Genomic DNA, 16,954 nt, shown 5'->3' on the forward strand with positions numbered 1-16,954 from the left:
GGAGGAGTTAGCGTGGCAAATTTGGCTATAATAAGAATAAGAATATATTTGTGAGATAACAGTAAGTGTTCTTTGCAAGAACACTTAATAAAAAAAGCTGTAATGCTACAATATCAAAAACAACAGAATGCTAAGTGTTTGAATTCAAGTGTATCTAAACCCAAAAAACAAAATGTAATATACTGCAGCTTGCAAAACTTTAGATGTGGTGACCGCATTTGTTTTCTTACAACCCCAATTGCAAAATAGTTGGGGCACTGTGTAAAATCTACATAAAAACAGAACGCAATGATTTGTGAATCTTATAAACCCAAATTTTATTCACAACAGAAAATAGAAAAACATATCATATGTTATCATATGTAAATGAGTAAAAGCAGCACAAAAAAAATTATATATATATATATAATATTTATTTTATTTTATTTTTAATATATATATATATATATATATATATATATATATATATATATATATAACACTAGCAACGTCAAAATATGACACACACAATATAACGCTGTAATTATACACAAATATTTTAATCGTTTTGACATAAGTCCGTCAACTGAAAAATGAAAATTGTGATGAAGTGCAAAGTCCTTATTGATCCCCCGAAATCACCACATGAGCAACATAACCATAACTGATTGAGTAAAGTGCACTCAGATGTCACCGCGTGCTAAAGAGGAAAACCTCCCCCAATTCAGTAGCACTCACCAGATATCGTGGCCCATCCAAACCTGATAGGCAATAGTGCTTGTGGTGAGTGTCAGCGTAGCGCAGATCATCATGATCGTCAGACGAAGGCACACAGGCGTAACACGTAAGGGTGTGTAGTGGAGTGAGTGACATTCAAACAGCGGCATACCGCTTTACCGCCGGGTGGACCACATGGATCACAGTGACAGGATATCACCAGGAGATGAGAGGGGAGAGACAACAGTGACCTCACTCACAGAGCTTCCACCAGCTGCGATAATCATAAAGACTATCACCTTGATACCGCTGTCATCTGTAGTGCACCAGCCATGTGCACTTTGCTTGTGAGTGTTGTTTTTCATTTATTCCAATACATTTTATGTATGGGTACACACTATGTAAGCTTCTCTCTTCATATAACCAGTGATTCGCTTTTCATTGGAAATTTGGTGGATATCCCCATAACCCAGGGACAATAGGGTTAACGGCGTGATCAGACCAAAGTTCAGTAGGTCTAACCACCAGATGAGAGGCTGGAGATGAAGGTTCCTCACTAGTGGTGATTCCAGTTTTCTGTTTTTTTCTGAACACTTGGACGGAAGGGAACTTTTTCATACCTACTGATTGAGACTTTCACTTGAATGTTTCACATGTCATTCTGTTGAATGGTTACATTATTACTTTGATACATTTATATTATTGATTCAGTGGGAATTTAGACATGTACAGAGGATTCGTTACATGGTTTATGTGGACTTTTAGTATTCATTATCTGTAGCGCTGTCCTGTCTATTATATTACTCAATCAATTATTGTTATGTTGCCCACGTGGTGATTGCGGTGGATCAATAAGGACTTTGCACTTTTCATTTATTCACAATTTTCATTATTCAGTTGATGGGCTTATGTCAAATGATTTAAATATTTGTGTATATTTACAGTGTTATATTTCATGTCATATTTTCACTCTGCTAGTGTTTTATTTATATATATATATGTATTTTTTTTTGCGCTGCTTTTATTCATCATTGGTTCATGAGGTGATTATTGCATTATTTACTATTGGGGCATCTGCATGCTTACACATTTTATGCACTCATTTATTGACTTAGGTGAGATGTTTTTTTTCTTTTGATATATTTTGATATATTTTTACATCTCATTTACGCTGCAAATATACGGTTTGTATATATCATATGTTTAAAATTAGAAAATGTACCATTTTATTTTACATGGGATTACATGGGAACATGGCATTACATGGGAACATGGCAGTAGCGGTTTCCTTTTCATGCAGAGGTACACAGGGAAGCAGCTGTTGTAGTCCTGGTTGTGGCACGCTGTTCCCGGTCGGCCCCTTCTCTCTTCTCCATCCTATCACATACAAGCAGCTGGGATGGACAGGAGGGGCCTGCGTGGAAGAGCAGAGTCAACATTTTGGATGCAATCTACCCATCAGCAGCTTGCGATTGACAGGTAGATCGCTGCAGAACCCTGGGGTTCCACTAAACCCTGGTTGAGAAACACTGATTTACAGTATATAATATCATCAAAAGATTCCAAGAATCTGGAGAAATCTCTGTGCAAAAGAGACAAGGCTGAAACTCAATATTGGATGACCATTATCTTCGGGCCCTCAGGCAGCACTGCATTAAATTCTGTGATGGACATCACTGCATGATCTCAGGAATACTTCCAAAAATCTGTTCACACAGTTTACCGTGCCATCTAAAAATGCAAAGAAGTCATATCTGAACATGATCCAGAAATACCGCTGTCTTCTCTGGACCAAAGCTCATTTAACCACTTACCGGGCACTTTTACCCCCTTCCTGCCTAGGCCACTTTTCATCTTTCAGCGTTGTTGCACTTTGAATGACAATTGCACGGTCATGCAAACTACCCATATGAAATTTTTATCATTTAGAGCAATAGAGCTTTCTTTTGCTGGTATTTAATCAACACTGAGATTTTTATTTTTTGCTAAATAAAAACAAAAAACACCTGAAACTTTTGAAAAAAATGCACTTTTCTTCGTTTCTGTTACAATATTTTCCAAATAAATAATATTTCTTAATAAATTTAGGTCAAAATGTATTCTGCTACATTTCTTTGGTTTAAATAATATTTGAATTTGTATTTTTTATTTTTTTTTTTTTTAAATTGCGTGGTCATGCAACGCTGCACCCAAATTAAATTTGCTTCCCTTTTTTTCCACAAATTGAGCTTTTCTTTGGTGGTATTTGATCACCTGTAGGGTTTTTATCTTTCGTGCTATAAAAAAAAAAGACCAACAATTTTGAGAAAAAAACTATTTTTAAAAAATGTAAAAAATCTAATTTTGTCATAAATTTACACTAAAATGTATTCTGCTACATGTCTTTGCTAAAAAAAAATCCCAATGCGTGTAAATTAATTGCTTTACATGAAAGTTATAGCGTTTAAAAATGGAGGTATATATACTGGAATTTTTTTTATTTTACTAGTAATGGTGGCAATCCCCAGTGACACCAATACAGTTATCAGTGCTAAAAAAAAAAAAAGCACTGGCACTGGGCAAGAAGAGGTTAACACGAGGGGCAAGGGTTAACTGTGTGCAGGGAGTGTTTAACTAGGGGGCTGTGTCAGTGTGCTTCACTGTAATCACACTGCTCTGGATGGCTGTGCTGTGCACATCATCCAGAGCAGTGTGCCCAAGCTGACAGGGATGAGGACTGTTAGTAAACACACTTTTCAGACTTTTCAGCACTTCTCCCCTCACTTCTTGGTCTGACAGGAGACACAGGCAGCAGCAGGAGCCATTGGCTAACAACTACTGTCAGTCAAATCCTGTGAGGAGGGAGTGGCTGAGCCACACTGTGTGTCTATGGATGCACAAAGATCGGCTTGGGAGCATGCCCAAGCTGGTAGCACCATAACACATACCTTGCTATGGGTCCACCTGCAGCAAGAAGGAGCAGAGTGCCAGAAGATGAGGTAAGGGACCACTCTGTGCAACAGTATTGCACAGAGCAGGTAAGTATAACCTCTTTTTTTATTTTAATGAAAAAAATAGGATTTATTATCATTTTAAGATCTCACCTGACAATAAATAGTAGATTTTCTATAAGGCTAACTGAATTTATCCTGTCATCAAAGGAGTGCTAATATTATCCACTGATATAAAGATGTTCAGGAAAGAGAGAATACAAAATACTATACAATATGCAAAATACAATCATCAAAATATGTAACGCCAAGCAAGTAAACATGCAAAAGTCACATCAGTGATTGATTCCTGGTATTATATAACCTAAAATGTGTATTTACTAAAAAAAAATATAGCATAGTAGTTTATTTTCTGTTGCAGGAAATATAACTGGGGTGTAAAGATCTTTCTATTCATGGAGCTGGGGGAGAACTGTGCAGTTTATCTATAGAGATTACAGTTCACAGGCCAATAGACAAGCATACATAGACAATTTCCCAATTTTATAAGCATGAATAAATGCTCTTTATCTAGTTTATAATAAGTATTTATTTAGCATTGCTACAAGAGATTACTGTCATACCTGAGCAATCTTTATAGATTATTTAAATGTTCAGCATTACATAAAATAAAGCATAGAGAAAAATGCATTAACCTCTATCATAAACATATTTCTTGAAAGTATCCTCCTAAACCCTAGCCATGCTAAGCACTACGGTAGCATAAATTGCTTTCCGCATTATTTCAGCTGAATTACATTTTTGCTTCTATTGCAATTGTCTAATCCTAGCTACATAACTTATCATCATTTCCTTTTCTTGCCCTGACATTTAACTAGATACAACCTTTCAGAGGAAGCAATAAATTGAGATAGTGACATGAAGTTTATTTTTCTTATGCCTTCCCACACTCCACTGTGCATGATTTGTGACTGCTTTCCAGCTAAACAACTTTATTATATACAAGCTGATTAGGTGTATGATTGAGTTGCCCTTGTGTTCTGACTTCAGACTTACTGATTTAAGTTTATGGAGCTCTTTCTTACTTTTTATGTCTGAACAAACCATACACTTGGTCTGCCTTGATGATAACATGCAAAGAAAAGGCAAGCTTATAGTAACATCTGTTACTTAGAAATGTTATTTTCCCTTCCAGAAGTTTTATGGTTGTGGCTGAACTTGGCAAGGAAATCTCCTGCTACTTACGAAGTAAGCACTGAGCCTACTCTACGTATATCCCACCATCGAGAATCCACTATAGAGCTAATGACACCTTGTAAACATCCTGTAAATGGACATTTCTTTTGCTAAAATTGTATTAAGGTATTTGTTCATTACAAAGTATAGAACAGTGGTCACTAAATGGTGGACCACGTTCTGGAATCGGACCACGGCTGGGTATCCTCTTCCAGGCCTTTCACTCAGCCACCGATGTCATCCTCACAGTGGGTGGGGTGTGATGAGCTGCAGATAGGGACTGAGGGATGAGAGCTGGTGATTACCCAGCTTGTTAATATGTAAAGACTTCCACTCTCTGCAGCTCGAACAGAAAGCGGGAGTCTTTTCATATTAGCAAGCCAGGCAATCGCCCACTTGTTAACATAATAACTTGGGCAGCTCCCGCCCCTCAGTCCCAATCTGCAGCTCCTCCCACCCCCGCTATAAGGATGACATCGGTTGCAGGTTGGAGGCCCAGGAGAGGACACCCCAGAAAGACCAGTGCCTCTACTCTGCCTAAGGTACCATAGGACTGTGCAAGGGAAAGATTGCATTAAAAGGGGCACTGTGTTATGTTAAGGGGCATTGTGTTGTGTTAAGGGGTGCTATGTTGTGTTAGGGGCACTGTGTTGTGTTAAGGGGTGCTGTGTTGTGTTAAGGGGCACTATGTTGTGTTAAGGGGGGATATGTTGTGTTAAGGGGGGATATGTTGTGTTAAGGGGCACTGTGTTGTGTTAAGGGGTGCTATGTTGCGTTAGGGGCGCTGTGTTGTGTTAGGGGCATTGTGTTGTGTTAAGGGATGCTATGTTGTGTTAAGGGGTGCTGTGTTGTGTTAAGGGGTGCTGTGTTGTGTTAGGGGCACTGTATTGTGTTAAGGAGGATATGTTGTGTTAAGGGGCACTGTGTGGTTTTAAGGGGTGTTGTGTTGTGTTAGGAGCACTGTGTTGTGTTTAGGGGTGGTATGTTGTGTTAAGAGGGGATATGTTGTGTTAAGGGGCACTGTGTTGTGTTAAGGGGTGCTTGTGGTAATTGTACGCTTAGACACATGGATGCTGGCAACCATTTTGTTAAGGTCTACCATTTTGTTTTCCTCCGTCCCCCTCCCTTTTGAATGGAATGTGGTCTGTAAATGAACTGGGGTCGAAAGTACATCATATGGCTGTAATTCCCTAATTAGCCTGGTTCCAGAATGTCTGCTTGACAACCACTTTCCTCTGCCCGGTCGTAAAACCGTAACTCAGTTGGTCACAACCTGTAAGCATTACAGCAGGGGTGCCATAAAACATACATCCCACATGAGTCATTTTTCATACAAATTCATAAACTTCAGCAGGAACTGGGCACATTGATATGAAATATATATTCGGATAGGTCATTTTAATACGAGTCACATGACACCTTACATCCCTATGTAGCGCCTACAAGAGGGTAGAAAGCAATATCTTTTATCCGGAGTGGCAGGATATGCTACAATTTGGTATCTGTATGTTTGGAATTTGATTCTACATATTAATATGCCAGTTGCTAGGATCCTACCTGTACCTATTGAAGGTTATTGACCGTAGTATGAACTTGTAAGGGATTTGGTCATAACCTTGGTCATCGCCTAACACCCATCCCCAAATGAGGCGATTGGCTCCTTGCTTTCAGGAGACACCCCTTTGAGATACTAGAAAAAGGCTGACATGCCTGGAGAAAGAAAGATCTCTCCCTTTTAACATCCGGAACCATCTTTGGGAGAAAGGCAACCTTTTTGATCTGACGATTGGACGCTGCTCAAACCAAGGACTTTTGCAAGTATCCTGCCTTCTGAAACTTCTTTCTTTTATTTCTTTCTCTGTTGTTTTATTGCTCTGTCTCTCTCTCTCTGTGTCTCTCTCTCTCTCATATATATATATATATATTTGTTACATATTTTTCTGTAAATATTTTAATTGCACCATTTTGACCTTTTTAGTAATAAATCCTATTTTCTGAAAAGTGTTGAACTGTTTCTACAGCTCTCATTGCAAACTAAGAATCCCTGTCTCTGGAGAGTGCTACTGTATGTATTAATCCTCTGAATACATCTGTCTGCGGTGGCAGTGTGTATTACAGACGCTTATTCTGATATCATAGTGTTACTGCTAAGATTTGTGAGTTTCCTCCTTCTCTGTAAAAAGGTGTTGGTGACAGTGTGAAGGGTTAATTGCATAATTAATCTGACCCAGTAACAATGGCTCCCAGGCTGCTGGCACATAGATTGTGGTCCAGCGAGCTGGAAAATCTTTGTGCAGGGCGCAGCTGAGAGTGGCATTGTTACGCAAGTGACAGTGTGGTCTGAGATCGGCTGGTCCTTCGGTCACAAGTTGGTGAGAAGGGCTGGGGTCTGACGCCGCGCACCGTCACAGCGCTATGTTGTGTTAAGGGGGGATATGTTGTGTTAGGGGCACTGTGTTGTGTTAGGGGTTCTGTGTTGCGTTAGGGGCGCTGTGTTGTGTTAAGGGGGGATATGTTGTGTTAGGGGCACTGTGTTGTGTTAGGGGCACTGTGTTGTGTTAGGGGCACTGTGTTGTGTTAAGGGGGATATGTTGTGTTAGGGGCACTGTGTTGTGTTAGGGGTTCTGTGTTGTGTTAGGGGCGCTGTGTTGTGTTAAGGGGGGATATGTTGTGTTAGGGGCGCTGTGTTGTGTTAGGGGCGCTGTGTTGTGTTAGGGGCGCTGTGTTGTGTTAGGGGCGCTGTGTTGTGTTAAGGGGGGATATGTTGTGTTAGGGGCACTGTGTTGTGTTAGGGGCACTGTGTTGTGTTAAGGGGGATATGTTGTGTTAGGGGCACTGTGTTGTGTTAGGGGCGCTGTGTTGTGTTAGGGGCGCTGTGTTGCGTTAGGGGCGCTGTGTTGTGTTAAGGGGGGATATGTTGTGTTAGGGCACTGTGTTGTGTTAGGGGCACTGTGTTTTGTTAGGGGCACTGTGTTTTGTTAGGGGCACTGTGTTTTGTTAGGGGCACTGTGTTGTGTTAGGGGCACTGTGTTGTGTTAAGGGGGATATGTTGTGTTAGGGGCGCTGTGTTGTGTTAGGGGCACTGTGTTGTGTTAAGGGGCGCTGTGTTGTGTTAAGGGGCGCTGTGTTGTGTTAGGGGCGCTGTGTTGTGTTAGGGGCGCTGTGTTGTGTTGGGGCGCTGTGTTGTGTTAAGGGGGGATATGTTGTGTTAGGGGCACTGTGTTGTGTTAGGGGCACTGTGTTGTGTTAAGGGGGATATGTTGTGTTAGGGGCGCTGTATTGTGTTAGGGGTTCTGTGTTGTGTTAGGGGCGCTGTGTTGTGTTAAGGGGGGATATGTTGTGTTAGGGGCACTGTGTTGTGTTAGGGGCGCTGTGTTGTGTTAGGGGCGCTGTGTTGTGTTAAGGGGGATATGTTGTGTTAGGGGCGCTGTATTGTGTTAGGGGTTCTGTGTTGTGTTAGGGGCGCTGTGTTGTGTTAAGGGGGGATATGTTGTGTTAGGGGCACTGTGTTGTGTTAGGGGCGCTGTGTTGTGTTAGGGGCGCTGTGTTGTGTTAAGGGGGGATATGTTGTGTTAGGGGCACTGTGTTGTGTTAGGGGCACTGTGTTGTGTTAGGGGCACTGTGTTGTGTTAGGGGCACTGTGTTGTGTTAGGGGCGCTGTGTTGTGTTAGGGGCGCTGTGTTGTGTTAGGGGCGCTGTGTTGTGTTAGGGGCGCTGTGTTGTGTTAGGGGCGCTGTGTTGTGTTAGGGGCGCTGTGTTGTGTTAGGGGCGCTGTGTTGTGTTAGGGGCGCTGTGTTGTGTTAAGGGGGATATGTTGTGTTAGGGGCACTGTGTTGTGTTAGGGGCACTGTGTTGTGTTAGGGGCACTGTGTTGTGTTAGGGGCACTGTGTTGTGTTAGGGGGGGATATGTTGTGTTAGGGGCACTGTGTTGTGTTAGGGGCGCTGTGTTGTGTTAGGGGCGCTGTGTTGTGTTAGGGGCGCTGTGTTGTGTTAGGGGCTCTGTGTTGTGTTAAGGGGGATATGTTGTGTTAGGGGCACTGTGTTGTGTTAGGGGCGCTGTGTTGTGTTAGGGACGCTGTGTTGTGTTAGGGGCGCTGTGTTGTGTTAAGGGGCGCTGTGTTGTGTTAAGGGGCGCTGTGTTGTGTTAGGGGCGCTGTGTTGTGTTAAGGGGCGCTGTGTTGTGTTAGGGGTGCTGTGTTGTGTTAGGGGCGCTGTGTTGTGTTAGGGGCGCTGTGTTGTGTTAGGGGCGCTGTGTTGTGTTAGGGGCGCTGTGTTGTGTTAAGGGGGATATGTTGTGTTAGGGGCACTGTGTTGTGTTAGGGGCACTGTGTTGTGTTAGGGGCACTGTGTTGTGTTAGGGGGGGATATGTTGTGTTAGGGGCACTGTGTTGTGTTAGGGGCGCTGTGTTGTGTTAGGGGCGCTGTGTTGTGTTAGGGGCGCTGTGTTGTGTTAGGGGCGCTGTGTTGTGTTAGGGGCTCTGTGTTGTGTTAAGGGGGATATGTTGTGTTAGGGGCACTGTGTTGTGTTAGGGGCGCTGTGTTGTGTTAGGGGCGCTGTGTTGTGTTAAGGGGCGCTGTGTTGTGTTAAGGGGCGCTGTGTTGTGTTAGGGGCGCTGTGTTGTGTTAAGGGGCGCTGTGTTGTGTTAAGGGGCGCTGTGTTGTGTTAGGGGCGCTGTGTTGTGTTAGGGGCGCTGTGTTGTGTTAGGGGCTCTGTGTTGTGTTAAGGGGGATATGTTGTGTTAGGGGCGCTGTGTTGTGTTAGGGGCGCTGTGTTGTGTTAGGGGCGCTGTGTTGTGTTAAGGGGCGCTGTGTTGTGTTAAGGGGCGCTGTGTTGTGTTAGGGGCGCTGTGTTGTGTTAGGGGCGCTGTGTTGTGTTAAGGGGCGCTGTGTTGTGTTAGGGGTGCTGTGTTGTGTTAGGGGCGCTGTGTTGTGTTAGGGGCGCTGTGTTGTGTTAAGGGGGATATGTTGTGTTAGGGGCGCTGTGTTGTGTCAAGGGGCGCTGTGTTGTGTCAAGGGGCGCTGTGTTGTGTCAAGGGGCGCTGTGTTGTGTCAAGGGGCGCTGTGTTGTGTCAAGGGGCGCTGTTGTGTTAGGGACGCTGTGTTGTGTTAGGGGCGCTGTGTTGTGTTAAGGGGCGCTGTGTTGTGTTAAGGGGCGCTGTGTTGTGTTAGGGGCGCTGTGTTGTGTTAAGGGGCGCTGTGTTGTGTTAGGGGTGCTGTGTTGTGTTAGGGGCGCTGTGTTGTGTTAGGGGCGCTGTGTTGTGTTAAGGGGGATATGTTGTGTTAGGGGCGCTGTGTTGTGTCAAGGGGCGCTGTGTTGTGTCAAGGGGCGCTGTGTTGTGTCAAGGGGCGCTGTGTTGTGTCAAGGGGCGCTGTTGTGTTAGGGACGCTGTGTTGTGTTAAGGATCACTGCAATGTAAAGGGGGGCAGTGATGTGAAGGGGAACTGAGGACACTGTGGGACTTTAAAGAGGGGACTGTGATGTAGAGGGGACTACATTGTGAAAGGTACGTTAAAGATGATAATGTACCGGGGGACTGTGATGTGTTATATCGCTAATGAGATTCGGACCTCTGCTGGAAGGAAATTTTGCTGACCGGACCAACATAAATTTTAATTCAAAACCCCTGGTATAGAGCATGTCATAGGCAAAGACATATTAAAGTATTTTAAACAAACGTGACTCATAAAAAAAGGGCACATATAGCTCAAATTGGTTATTGGGACTCCCTCATCAGCAACATTTAGTTCGATGATTCATAGTACAATTTATTTCTAGTGATGTTCTGGTGAGCTGAAATTGTGAAATAACTTGACTAAGTGCATATTAAAGAAGTGTGGGCCATTATGAGTGGTGCCAAAGGGGAGGTTATTTTTTAGGTGTTAGGTATGATGGTAAAGAAAGATGTAAGGACATGAGACAGAATTAGAGAATTGATGAAAGGGGGAAGTTTTGAAGAAGATTAGGGTAGGACAGTGAAAGAGAGAAAAAAAAATGAGAAGGAAGAAGGGAGTGGAAAGAGGGAAAAAAAATTAATAGAGCCATGGTATGGAGGATCAAGGGTTGAAAATTGATGTGATCATGGAGATAGGAGCCTCTCTTCCAGCAGTCTAGTGTAGGAAAGCCAGATATTTATTCTTTTGTGTTTTTTAGTGTATTGATGAGGTTATATATTTTGATCCATAGCATAAATTGCTATTTCATTAACAGCCTAAGTCCCACCCATGTCATGCTGTGCTTGGCTCTTTTGGCAAGTGCAATTCAGTTCATCTGGATAGGACATGCTCTGGTCAAAAATAGCTAAGCTCATACAGTATGCATACAGTATGCACAGCAGGACTGTTGCTGGTATGGTTCAATGAACCCTTCAAGCAGCAGGTGGGGATTTTACTCTGGTTGTGCTGGAAGCAGCCTAGTCCACATGGGGATTGGGTAGCCTTTTAAATAGCTGTATAGATGAGCTTTATCGTTGGTTGGCTTTTTCATGGCTATTTAATGAAAATTTCTTCTAGAAAGGCGAATGGGAAGATCTTCTCACAGATTGTCTAATTTTCACAGTATCCATATTCCCATCTGTCTTAGCTAGAATCTGCTAAAAAAAAAAAGTTTAAGTATGTACACCTTAACAATAAATTTCTCTTTTTGGTCTGTTAGACAAAGCGCTTTTAATTGTATATTTATCTGTATGATGAATGCAAAAAATGTACTGTTGTAACTTCATGTGCTCTATGCCTGTGCTGCCTGTTAGCAGTAAGTATTTTTGTAGGTCTCTATGTGGATTAAAAACACCCCCATGTCATTTTTTCAAACATTAACACCTGAACATGCTTCTGATCTTTGCATGCCTAGAATAATATTGATAGAAATAATATGCTGCTGTTACCTACTTGCTGTAGATTTAAACACTTCCAACATAGGGTATAAGTGCTGCCAGCAAATTGACGGAGTGGACCAAAATCCTAAATTATTGTGGGCTTTATATATAGAGGTACTTTAAGAGGAACTTCAGACCCCACTCCCCCCAGGTTAATTTTGATATTAACCCCTTCTTGTATAGTTGAAGTGGTTTGCTGAAATAACATACTCGCCCAGCAAATCCAGCACTGTCATCTGGCATACGCCGCTCTACTGCCTGGTCTGGCATCTTCTTTGTGACACCAACAGGAGGCCAGCTATCTCGTCCAGGTCGTAGCTGCAGGCTACGACACGGATGGTGCTGCACTGTGCATGCACTGTGGTTTGTACACAGCCCTGAAACCTCCTGAGATCTGTGATGTGGGCACTTCAGGAGGTTTCGGGTGGTGGGAGGCATAATTCTGACCAGAAAGGTAAAGACACTGGCTGCACTCCACTCTGCTGAAAAAAGGATCCCCCACCTTAAAATATATATATTTTTTTACATTTTATGAAGAGGGGGAGGAGGGGCTGACGATAAATAAGTGATTAGAGCTGCATTTAGTAGTGACACCACCAAATCTGAGACTTACAGTCACAGCCAGAAGTGTCTGAGATCACACACTTCAGATATACAGCTATAATGATGTATGCACAAGAGTGCCTAGGCACCCTCACATTCCAGGAAGTGTACTGCTATTTTATAGGGTACTGTACAGGACAATAAACGTATCTAGATATTCTCTATAGGATAGAAAATCCTCATGTTTTGAGTTCAGGTCCAGTTGGCACCAGAAATGCACAGTGTTGTACTAGTGCATGCACTACACAGTGTCTTGGTATTGCTTCAGGCAACACTGTTATAGGAAATTATATGCTGAAACTATGATATACTGAAAGTGTTCTTAGCCTTTCAAAGAAAACTAGTCTGTATTCTCCAACTGCCTATCAAATCCATGCTTCAAACCTTTAAAGTATATGTGGCCGCACTGTACACACAAAACTATATTCTTTCCTCTGCTGGAAGGAACATCTCTTGTGCCACCAATTATGTTGTGTGAGGTTCAATGTGACTAGCTTCACCAGTTTGTCACATTTGATAATACAATAAGTGTTTTTAATTTTGTGTTATTTATATGAGTATTACATCTTCAGATGGTTTTCCCTCTTCAGGTGATTTGTCCCTGATACAGCAACTAAGTGAAGAACCTCTGGTGTCTCAGAACATACTGGCTATGGAAGCTTTGAATGACTTCAAATTGCTGCACCGATACCTGGAAATCTTTGGGGTGGCAGACAAGGTTTGTACCCAAGGTATTTTTGTCTTAAATTTAAAAATGCACAAACATTTTATACGGAAAAACAAATACATTGCTTGCAGACATACAGTATATAGAGAACTTTACTGTCTTTATTTTTGTACATTGTGATAAAGATCATCTTAATATATATTATCAGTTTGCAATGTTCTAAAGGGGAAAAAAAACCTTGCTTCTGCATATACTTTGCAACAACATTTTTTGTTCTACTGCACTGTGATACTTTAACTGACAATTGCGCGGTCGTGCAACACTGCACCCAAATTAAATTTATGTCCTTTTTCCCCACAAATAGAGCTTTCTTTCAGTGATATTTTATCATCTGTGCATTTTTTATTTTTTGTGCTATAAACAAAAAAAGACCAATTTTGAAAAAAAAAACTATATTTTTGACTTTTTGCTACAAAACCTATCCAGTAAAAAATTTTTAAAAATCTAATTTCTTCATAAATTTAGGCCAAAATGTATTCTGCTACACTAAAAAAAAACCCAATACATGTAAATGAATAGGTTTACGTAAAAGTTATAGCGTCTTCAAATGGCGGTGTATACCGTATTTTTCACTCCATAAGACGCACTTTTTTCCCCCAAAAAAGGGGGGAAAATGTCAGTGCGTCTTATGGAGCGAATATGGAGCGGCCTGTCCGGTATTTCCACCGCCACCGTGTCAGAATACCAGGCCGGCCGCTCAGCTCTGCAGCGGGACCTTATGGAGATGACTGCTGACCTTTGGGGAGGTGGGGAGCGGGTACCTGAATTTGACAGGTACCCGCTCTTACTTCCGCGGAGTTGTTCATTGACCTTACCTGTTCCTCTATCCAGCGGCGCGCTGTCTTCCCGGCTTCTGTAGTGTGAACGCTGGGCTGGACAGCCGGGTGCCAAGTGTGCATGCGCAAGAAGCAGTGCCTTTTGTGAATGGTAAGGCGGTACCTGGGACACATGACAGATCCCAGAAGCCGCCGGACCAATCACAAAGCGCAAGTGCTTCTCGCTCATGCACACTGGGCACCCGGCTGTCATGCCAAGCGCCGACACTACAGAAGCCGGGAAAACAGCGCGCGGCTGGATAGAGGAACAGGTAAGATCAAAGAACAACTCCGCGGAAGTAAGAGCGGGTACCTGTCAAATTCAGGTACCTGCTCCCCACCTCCCCAAAATTCAGGTACCCGCTCCCTCCCCAAAGGTCAGCAGTCATCTCCTGTACTGTCCGCAGTCTCTGGTCATCCCTGTGCTGTCCGCAGTCTCTGGTCATCCCTGTGCTGTCCACAGTCTCTGGTCATCCCTGTGCTGTCCACAGTCTCTGGTCATCCCTGTGCTGTCCACAGTCTCTGGTCATCCCTGTGCTGTCCACAGTCTCTGGTCATCCCTGTGCTGTCCACAGTCTCTGGTCATCCCTGTGCTGTCCACAGTCTCTGGTCATCCCTGTGCTGTCCGCAGTCTCTGGTCATCCCTGTGCTGTCCGCAGTCTCTGGTCATCCCTGTGCTGTCCGCAGTCTCTGGTCATCCCTGTGCTGTCCACAGTCTCTGGTCATCCCTGTGCTGTCCGCAGTCTCTGGTCATCCCTGTGCTGTCCGCAGTCTCTGGTCATCCCTGTGCTGTCCGCAGTCTCTGGTCATCTCCTGTAGTATGTCTGCAGTCCATTAGTTGAGAATTTTTTTTCCTGTTTTCTGCTTCTAAAACCTAGGTGCGTCTTATGGAGCGAAAAATACGGTATATACTGGAATATTTATTTTTTATACTATTAATGGCGGCGATCAGCGACTTATAGCAGGACTGCGGCAGGCATTCTAACACTGGTTGGGAACTGACTTCCTGCCACTGACATCCCAATGACACTAATAGGGTGATCAGTGCTAATAAAAAGCATTAACACTGTACTATTGACACTGGGCAGGAAGGGGTTAACATATGGGGCGATCAAACGATTAACTGTGTGCTGTGTGTGTTCAGAGAAATACACAGCAGTGTCGCAAATGTGCGCAGCACACAGTGAAGGACGCAGACTCCATCTTGTTAAGAGTATCCATTTCTCCATTATTCTTCCCTCCCCCTCCCTCTCTGAGAGGAGACATTTGGTCAGCTGTGTGTGTGTGTGTGCTGGTTGTGGGTCACTGGCAGGCCAAGGCATCTCTGAGCTAGGTGCCTAGCTGTCTCGGAAAGCTGTGCCAATTCACACCTCAGAAGAGATAAGGCAAGCTTTCCCAAGAGTTGAAAGGGATTCTGACCTCATAAACCTAACTCAGCGTAGGTGATAGAATCAGATAACCTCTGTTAAGTGTTTTCCCCTGTCTCATATCTTGGAATATGAGAGACTTACATAAAAACCAGGCATATCGGCAGATGGCCAATAAGCAGGCGAACACACAGGAAAGCAGAAAAATAGATCTCGCGAACCGTACAGTGTACACTTTCATAATTCATATCTAATCAATCCTCAGACGTGTCTGCATAATAATCTACCCGCGGGTGGAAAGTCACTTGTGCAGATGGACAGCTATGGCCCAAAATATGGGTTATGGACGATTTGTGCTCTAGTTGAGGCATCCGCCCATAACTACACGCCCTAAATGGGTTATTGGGCCTTGACTTAAGAGACACCCCCTACTGGGGACTACAAAACAGGCTGTCAGACCTAAGAGAAAGGAAGTTGAAGACGTCTCCCATTTTAACATCAATACCACCTGGGGGAGACCCATGCCTCTTCTGCTCAGAAACTTGATCTGCTTACATCCAAGGCTTAATGGCAAGCACCTTAACCCTTTAACCTCTCTCTGTTATCTCTTTGCTGTGCTGTTATTCTCTGTATATTTATTTATATATATATATATATATATATATATTATTTATTCCTGTTTTTATAGCTCTGTATTGCAATTTACGAATCCCTGCCTCTAAAGAGAACGCTACTGTTTGTTTAACCCTCTGTATAACTGGCCAGTGTTATGACCGTGTTATGCAGACGCTTATTTCAATCATTATAGTGTTTTAGCTGAGATCGCTGAGTTTCCTCTTTTTCTGACAAAAAGGAGGTGGTGGCAGTGTGAAGGGTTAATTGCGTAATTAACCTGACCCAGTAACAATCGCTCAGGCTGCCGGTACATCGATCTGTGGTCCATTAGCTGGAAATTCGTTGTGCAGGGTGCAGCTGGGTGTGGCATTGTTACGCATGTGACATCACGGTTTTAGATTGGCTAGTCCTTCGGTCATGAGTTTGGTGAGAAGGGCTGGGGTCTGACACCGCGTTCGTCACATATTGAACGTCGCGATCGTGTGATCGTCGCATGTTGGTGGCAGCGATCTTGCGATCGTGACAAGTAGCATGTTCTTGCTGGCAGGAGAGAGTCCTGTGTTGTTTACACATAGGTCTCTCCCATGTCAGTGTTGCTCCGCGATCGCCGGGTGCCGGCAGGGATTCTCCAGCCGAGACCTGGTGATTGACATCCGTAGCCACCAGTGACGGCGTGGGTAGGGCAGCACGCGAGCACGCCTCCTACCCAGAAATGCAAATCACTTATATATGCTTGATTTTGCACAGACCTGCCGACCTGTAGCAGTAATTCTACTATAGGGCAGCGGGCAAGCGGTTAAACTTTGCTGGATAAGAGTAACATATTGATGTTGCTTGTAACAGCAAAGTATTTATTTATGTTGCTGATCCTACTTTGACATTCCCCCTTACTAAAAAAAACTGACAAAGAACAGGTATTAATAGCAGCCAATGGTCATTTAGTACTAATGAAAAAGGCTTTGTGCAATTCTCATTTAAATTGTGAAGCCTCCTTTTAAAAAATGAAAAGTGTCAGCCCTTGTTTGGAGCACAGATATGGCTTGTTCTCTCTTAGAGGATGACATCCCTACCTGCTGCTTTCATTGAACCCCA

General features: G+C 43.3%; 1 protein-coding gene across 1 annotated transcript in view; it reads left to right on the forward strand.

The window, feature by feature from the left end:
• LOC149474343 (histidine--tRNA ligase, cytoplasmic-like) overlaps nucleotides 1-16,954 on the forward strand; it is a 155,108-nt gene that overhangs the window by 116,442 nt on the left and 21,712 nt on the right. The window contains exon 10 of the mRNA XM_089661077.1: nucleotides 12,929-13,056. Within this exon, the coding sequence (XP_089517203.1) occupies nucleotides 12,929-13,056 (128 nt within the window). The remainder of the gene's footprint in view (nucleotides 1-12,928; nucleotides 13,057-16,954) is intronic.

The sequence above is a fragment of the Staurois parvus genome, unplaced genomic scaffold (genome assembly GCF_062004578.1).
Source record: "Staurois parvus isolate SC_StPar_1 unplaced genomic scaffold, SC_StPar_1.0 ptg000006l, whole genome shotgun sequence".
Classification (NCBI taxonomy): Eukaryota; Metazoa; Chordata; class Amphibia; order Anura; family Ranidae; genus Staurois; species Staurois parvus.